Source organism: Rhinolophus sinicus, linkage group LG05 (genome assembly GCF_036562045.2).
Source record: "Rhinolophus sinicus isolate RSC01 linkage group LG05, ASM3656204v1, whole genome shotgun sequence".
In the NCBI taxonomy this organism is placed as follows: Eukaryota; Metazoa; Chordata; class Mammalia; order Chiroptera; family Rhinolophidae; genus Rhinolophus; species Rhinolophus sinicus.
In genome coordinates, this window is record NC_133755.1 from 173,014,168 (window position 1) to 173,035,764 (window position 21,597).

The 21,597-nt window shown below is 40.0% G+C and overlaps 1 protein-coding gene across 7 annotated transcripts in view; it reads right to left on the reverse strand.

Annotated features, from left to right (window-relative positions):
- Positions 1-1,351: 1,351 nt before the first annotated feature.
- Positions 1,352-21,597, reverse strand: part of IPCEF1 (interaction protein for cytohesin exchange factors 1) — a 151,427-nt gene continuing 131,181 nt past the window's right edge. For all 7 annotated transcript variants that reach the window (XM_019749258.2, XM_074333724.1, XM_074333722.1 and 4 more), the window contains 2 exons: positions 15,451-15,644; positions 1,352-6,337 (listed from right to left, as the gene is read on the reverse strand). In XM_019749258.2, the coding sequence (XP_019604817.2) occupies positions 6,191-6,337; positions 15,451-15,644 (341 nt within the window). In that variant the 3' untranslated portion in view covers positions 1,352-6,190. The remainder of the gene's footprint in view (positions 6,338-15,450; positions 15,645-21,597) is intronic.

Genomic DNA, 21,597 nt, shown 5'->3' on the forward strand with positions numbered 1-21,597 from the left:
TTATGGTGATCTATATTTTGAGGTAATCTAACTCAAGTCACATAATATGACAAAGGACTTTCATGCTTATAGTTAAAACTTGGGAATACTGGAATTTCTGGGATAAATAGATGGCTCAGGGGGACTAAGCAGGGTATTTGAAATGGAAGTTTTTCATAGGCAGAATAACAGCCATGCCCTAGTCCCTGGAACCTGTGTATATGTTCCAAAGGGGAATGAAGGTTGCAGATTGAATTCAGGTTGCTAGTCAGCTGACCTTAAAATAGGTTTTCCTGGATTATCCAGGTGGGCCCAATATAATCACAAGGGTCTTTAAGAGTCTGAGGAAGGCTTTACAGGAGAAGAATGGTGCAGAGATATGATATTGCTGACTTTGAAGATGGAGGAAGGGGGCCAAGAGGCAAAGAACGTGGGTGACCTAGAGAGGGCAAGGAAGTATGTTCCCCCCACGCCCAGCGCCATCAGAAGGAACGCCATCCTGCCATCACCTTCATTTTAGCCCAAGGAAACCCGTGTCTGAGTTCTGACCCCCAGAACTATAAGAAGACACATTTTTTAAGCTGCTAAATTTGTGGTCATTTGTTACAGTAGCAATAGGAAACTAATACAAGATTGTTCTAAAAATTAGGAACATACTATACCTATGCCTGTTGCTCGTCCCTTTGGTCTAGGATAATTTTTACTGCTTCCATGTGGGAGCCTCGACACACTGGATGGTTGAAGGATGGAGGAGAGAGAGGATGGAGCTCAGCATGTAAAGTGAGAATTGGGGGAGAGGTAAAAAATGACATGGTGTTTGTGTAGACAGCAATTGAGTTGGTGTGAGTCAAGTTCAAATGCAGTCTAACTTCCTCTAAGCAGTGGATCCAAAATAAAGGTATTTTGTTATGCTAGTTCAATATTTTCTTTGTTCAGTTTTCACAGAAATATCTTGTGTATTTTAAGGAACTTATGTGTCACAGGTTGTAACTTTTATAACCTGCAAATTCTTTTAAACATCAAAAAATAAAAGGTGGGGCCGACTAATGATAAGGGCTATATAATATGTCAAATTTTGTGAATCAACAACCATTTTGGAAAATATAAATATAAATATCTCTGTACTATTAAACTCGTAAACTGAGGACCATTGGAGAAGACCACATCAGTTATTACTGAAAGAGAGTTCCCCGCAAAATTAGGGCTTTTTATTTAAAAATAAAAACATCAGTAGTGTAGACCCTATTGTTTTTGTGACTGCCACCAGAGGGCACTATATCCTTTGCAGAAGATAAAGGCCCAGCCATGAAACACTTCCTGGGAGCTTTTTCTTTGAGGAAACATGACAGAACAGAAAATGAACACTAGTAAGTATATTTCAAATTTTTTCCATGTCATTTTACTAGATATATTATACCTTGTTTTTATTTTAATCTTACAAGTCAACCTCAAAAACATAAAGCAGGAGAAATGAGCCATGACACTTTTTTCAGTTTAGTCCAAGAGGGTAGGTGACAGAGAAGAAAAGCACAATGAAATTAAAGGTATCATTTCCACATTAACACCTTGCCCCCAAACACCATGCAGTGCTAAAAGTTCCATCCCCATCATGCAAGGACATTAAAATACACAATGATTTAAAATCCTGGTTTTTATTATAGGATGCTAAGTGTCTCTATGGGGCATGCTTCCCCTTTGGACTTAAGATAAAGAAACATCAGTACAGAACAGTTAAGTCTCCTCACAGCGAGAGAAATGGAAGAACTATTTTTTAACATAGAATCCATTTTTAATGTTTTCTCTGTGGTCTGTGGTAGTACGGGGAAGAGTAAAGATGTACAGAAGAGGCAAAGAAATTGCTTCCTGTTTCAAAATATAGAAAACCACGTAGCTGTTCAATATCTTGTTCACTGAGGTGGACGTCACGCTTTGAGGAGTGGACCTTTCCCCTTCCGCAGACCATTTCAAATGGGTTGTTAAAATCCAGTTTCAGGGGCTTTCCTTTTCAATTTCATATTACAAAAGTTTAGGAGGGGCAGTCACCTCACATTTCTAGGACTTGATTTCTTTTGTGCACTAAATATACAAAAAATTAGAAGGGAAATAAATGGGCAAACCCTAATCACACATCATATTCTATTAGACTGAAGAGGAGATACAGCCTGAAACTTCCTTTGCATATGGCAACTTTCCAATGAATGGTGACTTTTGGAATGGCATCCTCTGACGTAAATTACTCACCAAGTCTTCTGTGTGGCTGTATCAAAATATTACCTTCCACTGTCACCTCTCTTTAAAAGACTTAAAAATATATTTTCTTTCTGTTTCACCTCTATGATATTGTTGTGATTTAAAGGCTATCTGAGGAAATTATCATAATTACAGGAGAAGAAATTGAGAGAGGAAGATAAGGGCCTGACCCCTAGTCACTAAGCTGGGTCTCTGACATAGCCTGACACTCTTTGAAAGGAAAACAAAATAAACGCACTTCATTTCTTTAAATACTCATATATCTCTTTCATCCATGGATCTCACAGCATCTAGCAAGCAGTATACTTTTCAGAAGGAAGGAAAGAAAGCCGAGAGTAATTATGTTAAACCCCAACTCACAGTCACCAGGTCACTGCAGGAGGGACAGAAACCTATCTGGCCAATAAGGAAGAGACTGTGCTCAAGGAAAACAGGCCCCCTCAGATTTCAAACGGATGACTTTGCAAAAGCCACCATGGGTGCCCATTTCAGTGCAATGGCATGCACACTCTAAGTCAAATTGATGAGTCCCAACAGGGGCTTCTCAAGGTAAAGTACGAGGGAAATACAAGTTCAAGTCCTGGAGGTACAACTTCAAGTCCTGGCTGTACCTGGGGCCCTGCCCAGGCACGTCACTTTTCAGATTTTGCTTTCGTCCTCTATCAAAAGTAGTAGTGATAATCCACAGTCATCCCACAAAGACCACTGGGGAGGTGGAGGAGGGAGCCTGAGATATACTGATTTGCAAACGACAAAGTGCTACTTAAATAAAAGTCATTGGCTTCACATTGAAATCTGACCCCAAACACCAGCGCTCTTTAGGCTTCCCGGAGTCTTTGGAATAGTATGCTTTATGATTCTTTCTAGGCTTGATGCGATGCTGAGATTGTAGCAGAACTGAGAATTATGAAAAGCAGAAGACCCCCTTCAAATGTGGGACCATCTGATTCAGCATTGCTGCCATGTACCAACCAGTGAGGGTCTCACATCAGGCACCAGTTTGGGGCTACAGATAACACCAGAGAGAAGAGGTGCTCCCCGCAGCCCCAAAGTGGAATCCAAGGAAGATCTTAATCCATAGCAGGTGCCACAGATTTGGGCTTAGTTATGCTCAGAGATTCTTCACTTCCCTTCTGAGAGGCCATTCTTCTGGGTCATTCTACAGTCCTCAGACCCAATGTCTACAGGGAAAGAGGAGGCTTCCCTTAGACATGATGAAACTACCCAAATCCCTTTCAGAGATGACCCAATCCCCAGGAATAAACTGGAACTACGAGGTGACAGCTGAAGCTGGGCACTCACAGAAGCAGCCCCTCTATCCTCACACAACATAAAATAGCGTGAAAGCATTTACAGAGGGGAAAGCACTAGCAAGCAGGTGATGTTGGTCTAGACAAGCAGGGTGCAAAATTCTGCAGTTCAGTTTAACTTGCGTTTGGGGAGACTCTGCAAAGTAACCACTTTGACTAACAAAGGAAACACTGCTAGACTTGACTTTGAAAAATAACTGACAGGCTTGATTAAGGACTCTCATGGACCTACTTTGCCTTTGAGTGGTTCTAAAGGAATGTACACTAAAAAGTCAGTTAAATACGTGTTAATGAAAAGTCAAAGTAAAGCACTGAAATGTATTCCCAAGTCCTAGTCAAAAGCTTTTGGAACACTCCAGTTTAGGAAAAACTGTTTTAAAATTCATAGGTTGGTGTTACAAACCAGAGGAAAAAAGGTAGAAGAACACTATGACATATCCATTACTTATTTCCTCCATTATTCTTTCTCCTTCCTCCTTCCCTCAACACCTTGTTTACATTGAATCCTACAAATCAACCTTCTAATGGCTGCCAAGTACAGAAAGAATCAACGATCATTTCTAGAGTACAAAGATGGAAGCATTGGCCTCATACACCAGAAGCTTGAGGGCCCAATCTGAGGACCTAAATGGGTGCTTCTCTCTGGTGCCAACAGTAGACTCCCCACAGGTCAGGCGCCATCTTCTGCATGGCCGTGGCCTCACCCAGTACGTTCTACTTGGTATAGGTGCTTCTGGACCAAAATGACTGGCCTGGCCTCTCATCTCACAGAAGCTTCCAGTACTACAACTTGCTTCCTGTTTGGTTTCTTCTCTTTCCTAAGGCTAACGTTGTTTTTTGTTTGCAAAGCATTAAGACTTCTTAGTAAAGCTTGGGGAAATATTCCACAACTATTTCCATTTAGTTTGCAGATAAAATTCAGGAGGTTATTTCCATTTGAGTATCAAGCCACACTTTGACTCTGTAAAGAAAACTGTTTTGTTGACAATTTGCTAGCGGTAGGGCCAAAATGGGTTTTTGGTGGGTTCCGGTTATTCTTATGGTGGGAAATATTCATGATGATTATCAAGTGAAGATGTTCATATTGCTACTCTAATAAAATTAGTTCTCTTTAACCACAGACCCCAAAATTTCTATTAGTCTTTAGACAAAAGATTCCATTAGTTGTGTTTCATTTGGTTTAGGGTTTGTGGGCATAAATGTCCCAAAACTTAAAGTCTATTTACTAGAAGGGATAGTGTAAGATGAAAGTCCTCTTCTGGTTAAGAGAGTGACTTAAAACAGAGAAATCTAAGCCTTCTACGGGGAGGGAAAGAGAGAGAACGCATGCACAAGTGAAAGTGAGAGATGGAAAGAGAGACCAGAAAATGAAAGATTATTATTACATGCCCCCATATTTATCCCACAAGATCTCCTGAGCATTCCTCATACATCACAGTGCAACATAACAACTCCAATGAATCAATAATCAATAGTATTTCTATTTTTCTCAAGCAAAATGTATATCCTTTGAGAATATGTACTGAGCGAAACATATAATAATATATCATCTTTTAAAACACTAGTAATTTGACCTTCTATAAATATACTTAAATAACAAACACATTATAGGTAGCTACTCACATAGGAGCCAAAGAGACACATAAACATACAAAAATAAAGCAATCATGTTTTAACTCTCTTGTTTTTGTTGGGTGTTATTTTGGAGTAGACATATTAAAACAATTCAGATAACAGAATTATCTTGTCAATATTTATCCTGGGACACCTTGATATAAGTTTATACTATGCATATTCACCACATCCAAGGAGTAAAGCAGCAAACACTCTTTGCCTGACTTATTACTATCTTCTACAGTGGTTCAGAGAAGCTAGGAGGGAGTAACAGCCTCCAAGTGTAATGAGATAGTTTTCTTTCAGCTGTTCTGCGGAAAGGAAAATTAATCAGAGTCCACCCCCACCTGGGTAAAGTGTGAAAAGGTCAAGCTGTTCTTTAAGTGAGTGGAATATAGATGGCATCTCCTCCTTGAGCTTTCCCACACACCAGTCGTTATGAAATATTTCTCAACTCATGAAAAAGGCAGGGGATTTCGGTGCCACAAAAACATTTGTCCTGTTTCAGTTGCTGCTGTAGAAGACATTCTCCCACTCCAAAAAATGATTTGGAGAACTCAGCTGCCCAACCAGATAGAATATGTACATTCTTCTTTTTGGAAAACTGAATATTTCTATGAATAATGATCCCCAGTAAAAAGTGATCTTTTGTCCACAGAATGTTGTAATTCTCTTGAGAGCAAGGAACAGAGGCTAGAGTGCTCACATCCCACCGAGAGCCTGGCAGAACCGTGAGCTCCCAGCAGGAACACGAGAACTGTTCAACTGGACCCGATCACGCCAGTCTTGAAGGAAGTGCTCCACCGGGGAGGAGTCCTGCTGCCATTGATGCTGGTCCTCACCTGAGCTGCATCTTTACAGAGGAAGCTCATGCTTGAGGAACTGGTCTCAGTTTTCCTTTCAAGGAAAAATGTAAGCTCTGGCAACATCTTGAAGAGTTGCTGGGGGTAAGAAGGGGAGAACATCCTGGCTTGTTCTCAACTAGAATTTTCAACAGAGGTGCAGGAAGATGGTTCCTCGAGTCCCTAGGGGGTGCCTTAAGAGGTGGACGTGGGGTCCTGCTGCTGCTGATAGATATCCTGAATCAGCAAGGTGTTCATGACCTTCCACTCCCTGTACTTCCTGGCTGTCAGCTTCGGATCATCCAGCAACTGGTTAATCATGGCCAAGTCGTGTTCTTTACACTGTCCAAATAGAAAATAAGGGGGAGTGGGGGTGGGGGGGTGATAATGTAGTGAGTATCTTAATTTCAATAAACCATCTTCAGCCCTTTTGCAAACGAATGTACACATGCATTCATAAAATTATCGAAGTGTTTTACACATTAATATTCAAATCCTTGTCACAATCCTAAGAAAGATGTCAAGACATCCATTTACATATGCTAACCACAAAGAAGTTAAGCATCCTACCCAATGGGAAAAGTAGGCATATAGCCAGGTCTTCTACGTTGCTCTTGCCTGATTGATCTGTTACTCTACACCACAGTAATATTTCTATCTCACTGTGAGCATTATTCCTCCTGAAACTCAGAATTATATAACCACTTCATTGACCATCCAACTTTACTAAGTAAAATTGGGACATAGTAGTTTCCCTAAGACATATAAATCTTGTTTATTTTTTATCATCTTAAATTTTAATAAACCACACACACTTATTTAATTAATATATGCAGAATAAATAGATAGGCCATCTTTTTCTTTAAAGACTACTAACCTTCCATGAAAACAGTATGTATTGCAATGATGCTAATAAAGTAAACAATCTATTCATATTATTTCACCCTGCCTCCTCTGTAACCAATGACACACATTTCTGAAATGTGGAGCTCAGGTTAAGGAAGTTTTCTGTAGTCAAGAAATGGAGTAAAAATAAAATACGATGGTCTCTACATTCAAAAACAGTCATTCCATCCTGACAATTTTATCTCAAATCTTTCTTGTTCCCTCCATCCCTATGACCATCACCCTAATTTCAGGTATAAAGTCCAATCTGCTACTACAGCTTCCCAAGTGAGTCCCTGCCTCTAAGCCCCACTTTAAATCCACCCTCCACATGACAATGCAAGGATCCACCTAAAATGCTGAGTCCTTTTAATGGTTCCCCTTGATTTTTTTTTATAGTTTTTTATTAAATTTATTGGAGTGACATTGGTCAGTAAAATTATATAGGTTTCAAGTGTACATTTCTATAATACATCATCTATATATTGAATTGTGTGTTTACCACTCAAAGTCAAATCTCTTTCCATCACCATATATTTGACCCTCTTTATCCTCTTCTACCATTCCACCTCCCCCTCTTACCCTCTGGTAACCACTAAACTGTTGTCTGTGTCTATGAGTTTTTGTTTGTCTTGTTTATTTGTTGCTTTCAGTTTTATATCCCACATAAGTAAAGTTATATGGTTCTTGACTTTTTCTGTCTGACTTATTTCACTTAGCATGATAATCTTGATATATTCCTGTTGTCGCAAATGGCAGTATTTCATCTTTTCTTATGGCTGAGTAATATTCCGTTGTATGTACGTACCACATACTCTTTATCTAATCATCCATCAAAGGACACTTCAGTTGTTACCATGTCTTGGCCAGGTTTCTTGGACCTGAGCTTCATTTGCTGATCCTCTTGCTTCTTATTTTCCACTCTAACAGTGTTGATGTTAATTTTCTCCCCCACACAATGCTAGTTCACGTTTCCATGATGTTGTGCCATATGAAGAAATTTCCTCACCTTTCTTCACCTGATGAACTCTAATTCCTAGAGTTGCTTTCAAATGCAACACTTTCCAATCTTTCTCTACCAGATTTTACTGTGACTTATAAATCTATACTCACTTCGAGAATCATATTCTTCAGAAAATCTTCTCTGAACCCCCAAATTGGACTTAGAAGCTTTTTCAATGCTCTCATGCCTTCCAATGCTTAGAGCCTTCTTATAACTTAACCAGATAACGTTCAGATATTCATGGATCTTTCATGCCACTTACTTTAAACTTCTTAAGGAAGGTTAACAATTAACATATTGTGTTCTTCCCTGTATTCCTTGCACCTCACATGATGCTGAGTGACAGGCAGATATTCAATGCATGTTTATCATTGCACCAATGTCTCTGCCTACCCCCAGGATGGCATGTGTGGAGCTAAAAAGTCATAACCATGCTCAATGGTCACAGTTCAAATTCATAACCATTGCCATTAAGTGGACTTTCACTACTATCCAGTAATCATATTTTCTCATCCCTTCTCTCTCTCACTTTCCCAAAGGACTATTTCAAAACTTCTTGTCTCTACTCAAACCTTGTCCCATCCTCCATTGTAACTGATGTTTGTTTGCTTTTCTGCTTTTTGTTTTTGAGGAAATTGCAACAATCAGAAGAATATTTCTCCCAAGTTCCTACTGCCCACTACCTACAACTGCACAGATATATTGCTGCCTTCCTTGCTGTTCATTTGGATGAAATATCTGTGTTCCTAGCAAAGGCCAATCTCTCCATTTGTGTGCCATCACCCCCTCTCTCAGACTCAAGAAATTCACTTCAGCATTTCTCCCCTCTTCCCAGCGACTCATCAGTTTCCCATCTCCATATGATCATCTTCACTGCCATATGTGTGTGCTGTTATGTTTCCCATCTTAAAAGCCCTCTCTTGACCCCATATGCCTGTTCCAGGTAATGTTCCACTTTTCTCCATACCGCCAATGTCCCTGTGTCCATTCTGTCACAGAACCACTCCCACCAGTCTTTTGCCCCCACCATTCTTCTAAAACTGCTCTTCTTTAGGCCATCATTGATTTCCATGTTGATAAGTTCAATAATCAATTATTCACCTTCAACTTATTTATCAATAGCATCTAAAATTGTGATGACTCCTTGAACACTGGTATCATATCACTTACGTGACACAATTTCCTGATTTTTTTATCCCATCATGGCCACTCATTCTCAGACTCCTTTGCTGGTTCTTCCATCTGGCACAATCTCTTAATGTTGCGGTGTCCCAGAGCTCTAGTCTTTGGCCTCTTCTCTGTTCTCCCTACACTCACACTCTTGGGAATCTCATGTAGTCTCTCCCACTCTCCCTATAGACTGAGGGTCACAAATTTATTTGTTTATCTAAACTTCCTCTTCAGCTGTTCCACCTGGATACCGAATAGGCATCTCAAATATAACGCATCCAAAACTAAGTTTCCATGATTCTCTACATGCCTTGCCCTGCCAACTCCCAATACACACTGAAACCTGCTCCTTAGTCTTCCTCAAAGCACCTGATGGCAACTCCATCTTTCCAGTTACTCATGTCAAACACTGGAGTTATCCTTGATTCTTTCTCTCATTCCCAATCCACCAGAAAATCCTGATATTTCTACCTTCAAAATATTTCAAACTATACCATACGTCTGTACAGAACTTTCCCAAGGCTTCCTAGCTCACTCCGAGTAGAAACCAAGGTGTTAGCGATGACAACAAGGCATCACATGATATGATCCCCCTTTGTCCCTCTGCCCCACTGCCGCTCGCCCCATTCCCCCATCCCCTACTGCACTCCAGCCACACTGACCTCCTTGCTCTTCCTTAAACCTGCGAGGCACACTCCCACCCCAAGGCACTTGCATTTTTGTTCCCTTGCCTGGAACATTCTACCTCAGATAACCTCATGGCTCACTCCTTTTTCAGATCTTATTCAAATCACATCTTCCAATTAAAAATCTATCCCTCATTAAAATCAATCCCTCAACATTCTTTATCGCCCTTCTCTTCTATTGTCTATCAAATCAATCACCACTTAGCATACTGTAAAATTACTTATTTATTTTGTTTATTTTTCCTCTACCTAAATGTAAGCTTTATGAGGGTGAGCAATTTTGCCTGATATGCCCGCTGCCATATCCCCAACTCCTGAAAGAACTGACACATGGTAGACATTCGCTTGTTGAAAAAAATAAATATATGAAATAAGAAATGAATGAATGAACTAATTATACATTTGCTTTTTAATTTCTTTTGCATCATGAACACTACTTAGAGCCTGAGGAAATCCTCTCCATAAACAAACAAAAATGTTATATACACACACATATACATAATTACATATAATATACATATATAATTACACATGGTATATATATTATATATGTAGATAGATAGATATAGATAGATAGATAGATAGATAGATAGATAGATAGATAGATAGATAGATAGATCTGTATCTACCTATCTATCTACACACGAGACATTTGCATATAGTTTTAGAGATTCTAGAATTGGCAGCATTCGTTTTACCCAAATGAGGTATCTGGTCATATATGATCACAAATATTGGTGACACACAATTCTATTTTCTGTACTCTATAATTAGCTTTACCTTATGTTTTTTTAGGGTGTTTTATTACATTTTCTTTTCCTATACCTGTTTCTAAATTAGTCAGCATAATATGGATTTCAAGGGAAAATGATGAGATTTATAATTTTGAATCAAGAGAGCGAGGATGTGATGATAGATCGAGATCAAATGACATATTTGGGTTCAAGAAGGAGAGAAAAATTGCTCAAGAGGAAAGTTACCCAATAAGGACAACAAGCAGGCTGAGCAAGACCCAGAAGCAGAGAAAAGCAGGTTAAGCAAGTGGGATATGAGGAAGAATGGCGGGTAGAAAGTTGAGCAGGGCCAAGAGAGTTTTCTTTCTTCTGAGTTCTCAACATCTATACTTCAAAAAAAACAGTATTTTCAAAAAGGAAATAAATAAATAAGAATAACAAGCTTTCATGGTCTATCAGCATAGTGTTATTCAATGAAATTATTTAAGGATTTTTTCTTTGCTCTTAAGAAATTTTGACATCTGTTCAGAGAGAGATCCTAATGTTTTCTTGAAAAAAATAAGATCTTTGCAGATTAACAAAATGTGGAAAATTGATTTTTTAAAGGCAAAAATGAACTAGCCACCCCTAAAAGATCTGATAAAAGTTTTTAGGAAAGGGTCGCTTCAACTTTGGGCTAATAGTTCACACATGGCTTTTAGCTCTAAATGACACAAATTTCTTACCATTTGGCTCACATATGTGTGAATTCTTTTATGGATAAAAACACACACACACACACACACACACACACACAAAAATTGTAGACAAGAATAGAAAGGAAGGAGATTTATGAGACCACAAAACCCCTGTGCCCCCCCCCCCGGGGTCAGTGGCATCACACACCGCCAGCTCTCCCAGGTGGCACAGAACGCTGGCTCCCCATCGCTTTGCATCACTTTTACCACATCCTCCTGACTTTCTGGCAGGCAGGCAGAGCCTGGTGTGGCTTCCAAAAAATACTGCGAAAGAGAGAATGCTGTAATTTCATTTTTCACTCCACATATGCAGTGCATGGCTTGAATCAAGACCTTAGCACTGGAAATGTGTTCGACCAGAGAAGTTACGGGAAAGAAGGGTTTGTTCCTCTTGTCATCGGCCAGGGAAATCCTGAAAGTTTCAGGCAGACCCTTTAACCATTCGTTTTAAAATAAAGGGAGACTCAGCCAAAGTCAGTGGATGTTGAGCTATACAAAATTCTTAAAGGTCTACATTTAGAATATGACGTGCTAGTTTATTCAACTTCCTCGAAGAATTTCCATAAAGAGTATTTGTTCCAATACAATCCCAGGACAGGGGTATTTCTTTACGAAATGTGTCTATCTCTAACATAAACATTACTGTTAAAACAGTTTCCTCGTTTCTGTGTGGAACTGTTGTCTTTGCTTGCCCACACTCCAGCTTTCAAGAATTTTTTAAGTAAACATTGGAATTGCAATGCAACATACATAGAGAAAAGTGCACATATAATAAGGTTTGTTCTTGATATATTGTCACGAAAGGGACACATCTCTGAAACAACCACCAAGGTCTAAAAAGGACCCTTACCTAGCACCTCTGAAGCTGTCCTTGTGGGCCCTCCCAGTTATATCTTCCCTTCCTCCTCAAAGACAATCACCATCCTGACTGCCTTGAATTTTAAAGACCATTATATTAAATTAACAATAGTTAAAAAGAAAATAATTCTTATAGTTTTTTGGCATGAATAAACAGACATGTACCAAATTATCTTCCTCCAATAAATAGGTTGATGTGCTGCAAGGCCAGTTTCCACATCATCATGTCTTCCTCCCTCCTGATGAGATTCATGGGACCACATGACATGGATGATGTTTCATCTACCCCATCATTACACTTTGTGAGGCCTAAGGGATCTGTGGAAAGGGCCTCTTTCCAGGAACGTATAGACAGAGTTCTTCAGCTAGGTGAGGTAGCCCCTGACATGGCCCCACAATGTTCCTTGCTCCTTGGTATTCATGCCCTTTTGTAATTCCCCTCTGTGAATGCAGGCTGACCTAGTGTCTTGCTTCTAATGAATAGAATATAGTGTGAAGTCACAACTGAGATTGGCGTATGATCCATCTCACTCACCCTCTGTCTTACTTGCTCTCAAGAAATGGTAGCCAGCTACCATTTTGAGAGCTGCCCTAGGAAGGAGCTCACAGGGCAAGGAACTGTGTGGCTTCCCACCAACAGACAGTGAACAACTGAGACCCTCAGTCCAGCAACCTGAAAGGAACTGAATCTTGACAACAACCATATGAGAGAACCTGGAAGCACATCTTCCCCCAGTGGAGGAATGCATGCAGCCATCTGGATTGCAGCCCAGTGAGAGACTGGGAGGCAGAAGCACCTAACCAAGCCACAGACACTGTGAAATGATAAGTGGTTACTGTTTATAGTTGCTAAGTTGAGGGTATTCTGTTACCTAGCAATAGAGACCTAATACTATACGGGGAGAAAAGAAAAAGCTGAAATCATCAATTCCATGACCAGAGTACATGGAGAACAAGAGGTCACAGAGAACCACATAGCCCAGTAAAATCTTTGAATTCTTTGTACAAACCTGAATTCTTTGTACAAACCTCACAGAGAACCACATAGGCCAGTAAAACCTTGGAATTCTTTGTACAAACCTGGCTTCCCAGTGGCCAGGCCAGGGCATGGTCCTGTGATGGTCTAGAATCCTGACATTGCTATGGAAAGCCGAAAACACAATCTTTCTCCTTCTAGAAATGGCCTGCACTGTCTGTCCTCTACTTAGCCTCTATTTCCTGTTTCTCCTGTGGACAAAAAAGAAACCACATACTAAACCTGACAAGCTCAGAAAAAGCCTGTATGGCAGGCCCTACAAACTCAGAGACCGAAATTTACCACATAGGATGGTCTGAACATAAACACCGCTAACTAAAAGCGGGTCCTGGCTGGGAGGCACACCCTTGGCCTGTAGCTTCCTTGACGAAAGTCAATCTTTACCTTAATTGAGCCTGTCTATTGTCTTTTTGCCTAAAATAACATGCCCTTGGAATGTTAAAGTAATTCTTCCCCCCCGCCCCGACTCTGCAGGGCACAACCTGCCACACCAGAGTAGGAGGCCACAGAATAACCTCATTGTTATTCTTGTCCCCTGGTTACCATCTCTGCGTGCTATAAAATGCTAACTATTATTAACTATCCTGTACCCACCCATGTAAAAGGAGTATCTGTCCCTCCAATTTACTTTTAATCCAATCCCAGGGATTTCCCCACTTTGCTTTCTCCCACCCACTTAATCTACCACCAATGGATATCATGTAACCTTCCTCCTTTGATTCTAATGTACAAAATAAATTGCAGCACTGTCAGTTCCAGAGCATGTTCTCAATCTGTTGAGACTTTGCTTCACAGCAACTATCATGAGTTTGGCTCAAATAAACTCATTAAACTTCTCTACAGGTTTGGATGCTTCCTAAGTCAACACTCCCAACATGGACCACATACAACATATCGTCCACTGATACATACAAGTATTCACCCAGGCCAGTTCCTTCTCCTTGAATGCCCTTCCTTCTCATCCTGACGTTCTTCATCTCTTACTCATGGGCGAGTTGTCAGCCCCTCCATGACATTGTCCTTAATGGCCTCAGATAGGCAGCCACTCCGCTCCACACCCCAAGCTGGCATCAATTAAAGCACTTATCACATTACATTCTGTTTTCCTCTCTGTTTTTATTGCCCAGTGGAGTCCACACAATCAATGGTCCCAGTGCCCTAGAATAGTGTCTGGTACACAGTAAGAATTTTTGTTCAACAAAAAATGTATTCATTAATATCAATTATCACAAATAAGACAGTAAAATCCCAAGATACTATGGCATAGCACATCGAAATACCAAATACATTTATCAACTCTATACATACTATGGAGTAAAACGTATCTGCCTTTGAAATGAGTGATAGTGATGTTTTTCCATCACTAAATGTCAGAGAACGTCTCTGCATTTGGATTTCTTTGTATAAACTACCCCTTTGCCTTTTATTTTTCAGCCTCATTTTTGCAGCCTTGTAGGGTGCCTAGGTCTTCTATTGACTAACAGATGTATGACTAAGACGCACTCAGCTGTCTCTTTGTGGCCTTATCCTTTGATTGCTGATATTTATTCCTGGAAAGAGACTGAAATGCTCGATGCAAAAGGACATGTACAAACCAGAATTAAACTGCAGGATCTATCAAGGCCTTTCAGAATCTATAAATCCTCTGCTAATTCAAGACTATTGTGCAAAGTATTCTGACCTCCTCCTATTCTATAATCTAAATATGAAAGCAGGATGCTTTTGTTAGGAGGAACCATTTCAGTTACAGGAGGCCCTGAAAGTAGCTTCAGTACATCCTGTACACTGTCCTTCATCCCCATTGTGACAACATCTGCTGGTTATTACCATGATGTGTATATTTCCCACTGCCCAGCTTTCATGGTGTATCTTGGCTGCAGAGCCTACAGCTGAGACTCACTAAATCTCTGCTGTATTTGAAATCCAGAAAATGTCTTCTAGATGTAGTACAGAACAATGGAACCCTTTGATAAATCAGGTGAAATCTCAAGATATTATTAATATTATTGTTTATTCTCACGAATTGACTATACTGAGTGCTCAACATTTATTGTGCCAGGTAAAAGGGTACAAAAAATGAATTACACATGCTCCTTGCCTTCTAGAAGCCTAACAATTAACATTTTATACCAGAGTGAATGTGAAAATCAAGGCCTATTGTAGAAAAGTGCATTGGTGTTACTGTGTGAATGTTCTAGTGCTTTAAGATGCTTTAAGGCTGGATTTGCTTTTACTGCCCTCCCCTCTAGCCACACAGACACATGGTGATTAGCATCAATCTCTGGGCAGACCAGCCATTCCTCTCCCCACATCTACAGAGTTCATTCACAATTTGAATCTTTTTACCTTTAATGTGCTATTCAAGGTTCGGATTTTGTGGAGTTTCTCATTTATGGATGGATTTTTACACCGCTTCACAAAGGACTTTCTCAACTCCTTTTTGGTTGAAGGTCGTCGGTCCCCAAGAGGAGATAGACTAGCTTGCTCTAATGATTTGTAGAGCTTCTCCATTTCATCATCTTCAGACACTTTTGATTCTTCTATTAAAATAAAAGAAAGCAATAACAATAAACCCAGTTAAAAATAAAGGTGAGAACATTAGACACTGTGGTCCCAAAACAAGGCCCTGCTGACACTTTGATCTCAGACTTCTAGCTTCCAGAACTGTAAGACAATACATTTTTGTTGTCTAAAACACTCAGTTTATGGTACTTTGTGAAGACAGAGTCATGTTCCTTTTGAAGTCACTAGGGAAGGATCTGTCCCAGGCCTCTCTCCTAGCTTCTCTGATAGTTCCTTGACTTACGGAAGCATAACTCCAATATTCACATGATGTTTTTCCTGTGTGCATGCCTCTGTCCAAATGTCCCCCTTTTATAAGGACACCAAGTCATATTAGACTAGGGCTCGTGCTACTGACCTCATCTTCACTAATTATATCTGTAATGACCCTATTTCCAAGTAAGGTCATATTCTGAGGTACTCAGAGTTAGGACTTCAACAAATGAATTTAAAAGGGACACAACTGAAACCATAACAGTCCCCCATCTAGGCTGCCAAAATTCATGTCCTTTTCACATGCAGAATACATTCATACCTCACATCTCCAAAAGTTTTAACCTATTCCCACATCAGCTTAAGTCAAAAATCTAATCCAAATATCATCTAAATATGGCATTGGTGAGACTCAGGGAATGATTCACCTTGTGGCAAAATTCTTCTCCATCTGTAAACTTGTGAAATCAAACAAGATATCTGCTTCTATAATACAGTGATGGACAAGCAAATCCTAGCAAACTAATATGACATATGATCAAACAATATGTTGTTTAAATTTTAAAAAATTATTATAGTAAAAGACATATTGCCATTAATCCCCCCCAAAACTCAAAATACTCCCCCTCACTTCAAAACACTTATCCCATCATTCTTGACATTTTTTGAAGCAATTTTGGAAGTCCTTTTTCCTGAGTGTCTTTAGTTGCACTGTCATGGCTGCCGCCATGTCCTGAATCATTTTGACTTTGGAGAACCAGAAGTTGCACGGTGCCAGATCCAGTGAATAAAGTAGATGAGGACACATCATAATATTTTCATTTGACAGAAATTGCCATACCAGCAGCGATGTGTGACATGGAGTGTTGTCATGACAGAGGATGATTTACACCACAACTTCAAACACACCTTCTTTTCAACCATAGCTCACACCCAACTGACAGCAACTGAACAAGTTGAAACTTGTCACACACTGTTACTAAGGTTCAGTGTACCACTTCCCATATTAAAGATCCCTGCCTTTCAGTTGGATGGCACTCGGAAGCAGCATTCATCGTATTTTGTGATCACACATTCATCGCATTTTGTGATCACCATGTCACACATCACTTCCTGTACGGCAATTTCTGTCACATAAAAACATTACAGTGTGTCCTTATCCACCTTATTCACTAGATCTGGCACTGTGTGACTTCTGGCTCTTCCCCAAAGGCAAAATGACTATAAAAGGTAAATGTTTTGAATTGATTCAAGACATCCCAGCAGCCACAATAGCACAACTAAAGACTTACAAAAAAAGGACTTCCAGAACTGCTTCAGAAAGTGGCAAGAACTATGGGATAAGTGTGTTTGAAGTGAGGGGGAGTATTTTGAGGGGGATCAATTGCAATGTCTTTTACTGTAATAATTTTTTTTTATTTAAACATTCACCATATGTTTTGATCACACCTCATACACACCCTAAAGCTTGAGAACCACTATCCCCCAATGACTTTTTAATGTCCTTCCTTGAATTGCCCTTTGGGAGAAGGAACCTGCCTGTGGTCTGTGGTTTGAGCAGATAATGATCATTCCTCAGGCTGCCTCCACTCCCTTTTATGACCATGCCTTGCCAGTCTCTGCCTAAATGCTTCTACTGATGCAACTCTACCCAAGATCCAGCAGACCACATGTGGTAGGCTAAGCCAATGGCAGTTCCATCATGTTGCCCACCGTCATTGATTTAGGAATGAGCATGGGTTTCAGGTCAGTCTAATTTGGGCCAAGAACCTCACTTCAAAGATTTTGGTTTGGGGTATCACAGAATCAATCTCTTTTTTCCTAAACAGAGTGGTACGATGATGTGAACTGGAAAATTCTAGGAATCATCCCAAGAATGATGAGACTGGAGTCAATCCATAGGACACAGCTGAGACATGCATCTATGTGATACCATTGGAGTCCTCTCAGCTTATGGGATCCATCTTTGGTAGGATGCTCTGGGGGTGGTTTCAGTCACATGCAACTGAAAGGGCCTCAAATAATACAGAAGATTACCCACAGAAAAATCTTCATCTCTTGATGTTGCTTTAATTTCTTACTAAAAATTTCAGTCCTTTATTCCTTTATTCCCTGAAGATAATCTTGGAATACACAATGAGATTTCTTTTTCCATCACATACTCCTTAGTGTCTATGCATTTCACTTCCTATCCTGAGAACAAGCTTGATAGAGGACCATGTTAAAAGTATGGCATTAGGAGGAGCTAAAAAAATGGGCGAGCTCTCCAGAGGGGAGAGAAAAGCAAACACTAGTAGTATAGGTGCATCAAAATCAAGCAAATTTCACTTACTTTACAGTTTACTCTTGTGAGATAAGAAATCTTTAAGCAATAATTACTTTTCCTCCATTTTGTGCCAGAAAGTCACCACAGGAGAGCAAAGATATTGGACTAACTGCAACTGACTTAAAGTTTTGCTCAGTAAACTTCTTTGTGCTCTATCAAAACAATCTCAAAAAAGAGGGAAAATACTCAAAACTATATTTGAACACAAATAGACTTTTTGGCTTAGCTGTGTGCCAAATTACAGGACACCACATATTGTATAAGCCCATTTATATGAAATGTCTAGAACAGGCAATCCATAGAAACAAAAAGTAGATTAATGATTGCCTGGGGAGAAGAATGGGAAATGACAGTGAAAGTGTATGGGTTTCTTTTTGTGGTGTTTAAAATGTTCTCAAATTAGATTGTGGTGATAAATGCACAACTCTGTGAATATATTAAAAACCACTGAACTGTAGTACATTTTTATGTGTGGGTTTTATGTATGTGAATATATCTCAATAAAGCTAAAAAAGTAGGCTTTAATGAGATTATCATGATAACTGATGATATCTGCACAGCAGAAATATTAAGCATGGTTAAGTTGGAGACATAGAAAGTCTTAAGAAAATTAAATATGCGACAAGAAGGATGGACCTGGAAGGTATTGTATAAGTGAAATAAGTCAGACAGAGAAAGACAAATACCATATGACCTCACATATATGTGGAATCTAAAGAACAAAATAAATAAGCAAACAAAACAGAAGCAGACCCACAGATGCAGGGAACAAGTTGATGATTGCCAGATGGGAGAAGGTTTGGGGCAGGGTGAAAAAGGTGAAGGGATTAAGAAGTACAAGTGGGGGAAAAAAAAAACATGTTTTTTGAGACAACCAAAATGGCACAGTAGGTAAACATTGTGTTTACCTTCTCTCACAACCACATCAAAATTACAACTAATCTACAAAACCACCATTATTGAGAATCGCCTAAAATCAAGCTGAACTGAAACCTTTCAAACAAGGACTTTCAGAAGAAGCCAACTCCAGACAGGCAGGAAGGGCAGAGACGTGGAATGGTCCCACACCCTCATGTGACCATTAAAAATTGGGAGGACTATTTCGGCTGTGGGGATCCCCCCAACCCCTAAAGGAGTGAGAGAGAGATCCTAGCCCCACATCAGCCCATGGTTCCAGTGCTGGGGCGAGAAGTCTCCATAATTTTTGGTTGTGAAAACCAGGAGAGATTGTGACGGAGTGAGACAGTGTGGCTGCACTCACAGGTGCTCCTCTTAAAGGGACTATGCACGGCCTAACCCACCAATGGAATCACTGTCTCTGAGCTCCTGCACTGGGGCAGCAGCTGGAAAGGCAGCAGGGACAAATGGTAGGGAATTGAGTTGTCTGGCTTGGGACAGGGGCTAGAGAGGCAGCTTTCTCCTGGATGGGGAGCTGGTGGAGGGCATTGTTTCTTTGTTGAGCCCGCCCCCTTCACAGAGTTTGAACACAGGCGGCCACTATTTCTGAGTCTCCGCTGTTAGTTCTCCCCGCCCTACTGGTTTGAGACCTGGCCCCCCACCCTTCCAATTTTCAGGCCACATCCAAGTCACTTCCAGTGGCTTTTTTGTGCAGACCACTTGTCTTGGTTCAAGCTGCAGACTTTCTCAAAGGTTTGCAGAACCCAGACAAGCAGCATCTGGCTTGAGCATTTCCTGTACCTCTGGCTGAGCAGCCCTAAGCGGGCACAAGTGGCAGCAGCCTTGGTTCGCAGCTTGGCTTCTCAGGGAACTTCTAAGCACAACACAGGCGGCAAATGCCTGCAGATTTCTTTCTGGCCCCCGCTAGCTGCCCCCAGGTGGGGCACGGGCTGTAGCCAAAGTAGACCTACAGCAGATCCTCTCCAAGTTAGTCCTGGGACTGGCGTCCCCAGTGGCCAATTTCAAAACGAGCTGGAGTATCACCCAGCCACCTCCAAGTACGACACATCCAAGGGGCAGATTGGCAAGCATCAGAGCCCTGCTAAGGCAGATCCTGCTCTGTAGGATCAGCCCCGGCACAACTCTCCACTGTAGTCAAGGCCCGTCCTCACAATAAGTGATCTCCAGGGTCAGTCCCTCCGATTGATGTGCAATTATCAACCAAGGCTCAACTACAAGAGGAGGGCACACACAACCCACACAAAGGACACACCTGGAACACGTGGCTCAGGTGACCAGAAAGACTGTACCACTGAACCCCACAGCACACCTACTACATAAGGCCACTCTACTAAGAACTGAAGACACAGCAGCCCTACCTAATACATAGAAACAAACACAGGGAGGCAGCCAAAATGGGGAGACAAAGAAATATGTCCCAAATAAAAGAACAGAACAAAGCTCCAGAAAAAGAACTAAGTGAAATGGAGACAAGCAATCTATCAGACACAGAGTTCCAAGCACTGGTTATAAGGCCCCGTGGGTATTAGACTAATCAGGGGGATCACTTTGTAAATTATATAAATGTCTAACCACTGTGCTGTACACTTAAAACTAATATAAAATAATATTGAATGTCAAACGTAACTGAAAAATTTTTAAAGGGGGGGAAGGTGAATGGGAATAAGAGGTTCAAATTTCCAGGTACAAAACAAATAAGTCATGGGGATATAATGTACAGCATAGAGAATGTAGTTAATTAATATTGTGATAGCACAGTATAGTGTCAGATGGTCGCTGGACTTATTGTGGTGATCACTTCTTTAGGTATATAAATGTTGAATAACTGGTATATACCTGAAACTAACATAATGTTATATGTTAGCTATATTTTAATAAAAAGCCTTTTAAAAGAAAGAAAGAAAATTAAATAAAAAGACATTGGAGTCTTAGAGGGGACGTTAAGATTAAGGACTCTGGGAGTTTTCAAACACACAAGGATATGATAATTTTATATGTCATTTTTTATAGCTAGGCAGGTAGGATTCTACTTCGAATAAAATCTAAATACACAGCCTTCAATACCATAGTATTTTTAAAGTAAGTAATACATATTTAACAAACTTCAAGTCGCAAATCAAACAAGTATATAACAAAGAAGATAAATAGTATGTTTTTTTTTATTTATCTGTGTTCACCAAGCTGCTTAGTTGTGCTACTAAAGATTATGATAGAAGATAAAATTATTTTTGACTAAAACATTAGTTTGTAATTATGTCAGAGGAAAATCATTATCTTAAGATTATATATCTAATTTAACAGATGTTAAATTGGTAAAGACAAAAATAACTTTAGAACCTTAGAATAATGTGGCATAAATCACACTCTGTAAATGAAAAATAAGCAGAACTGCCCTTTGGGAAATTTCATTATCGTTTAATATATTTATATGGCTATATATTATTTTCATGTTAAAAATATCAGAGGTTATCCCC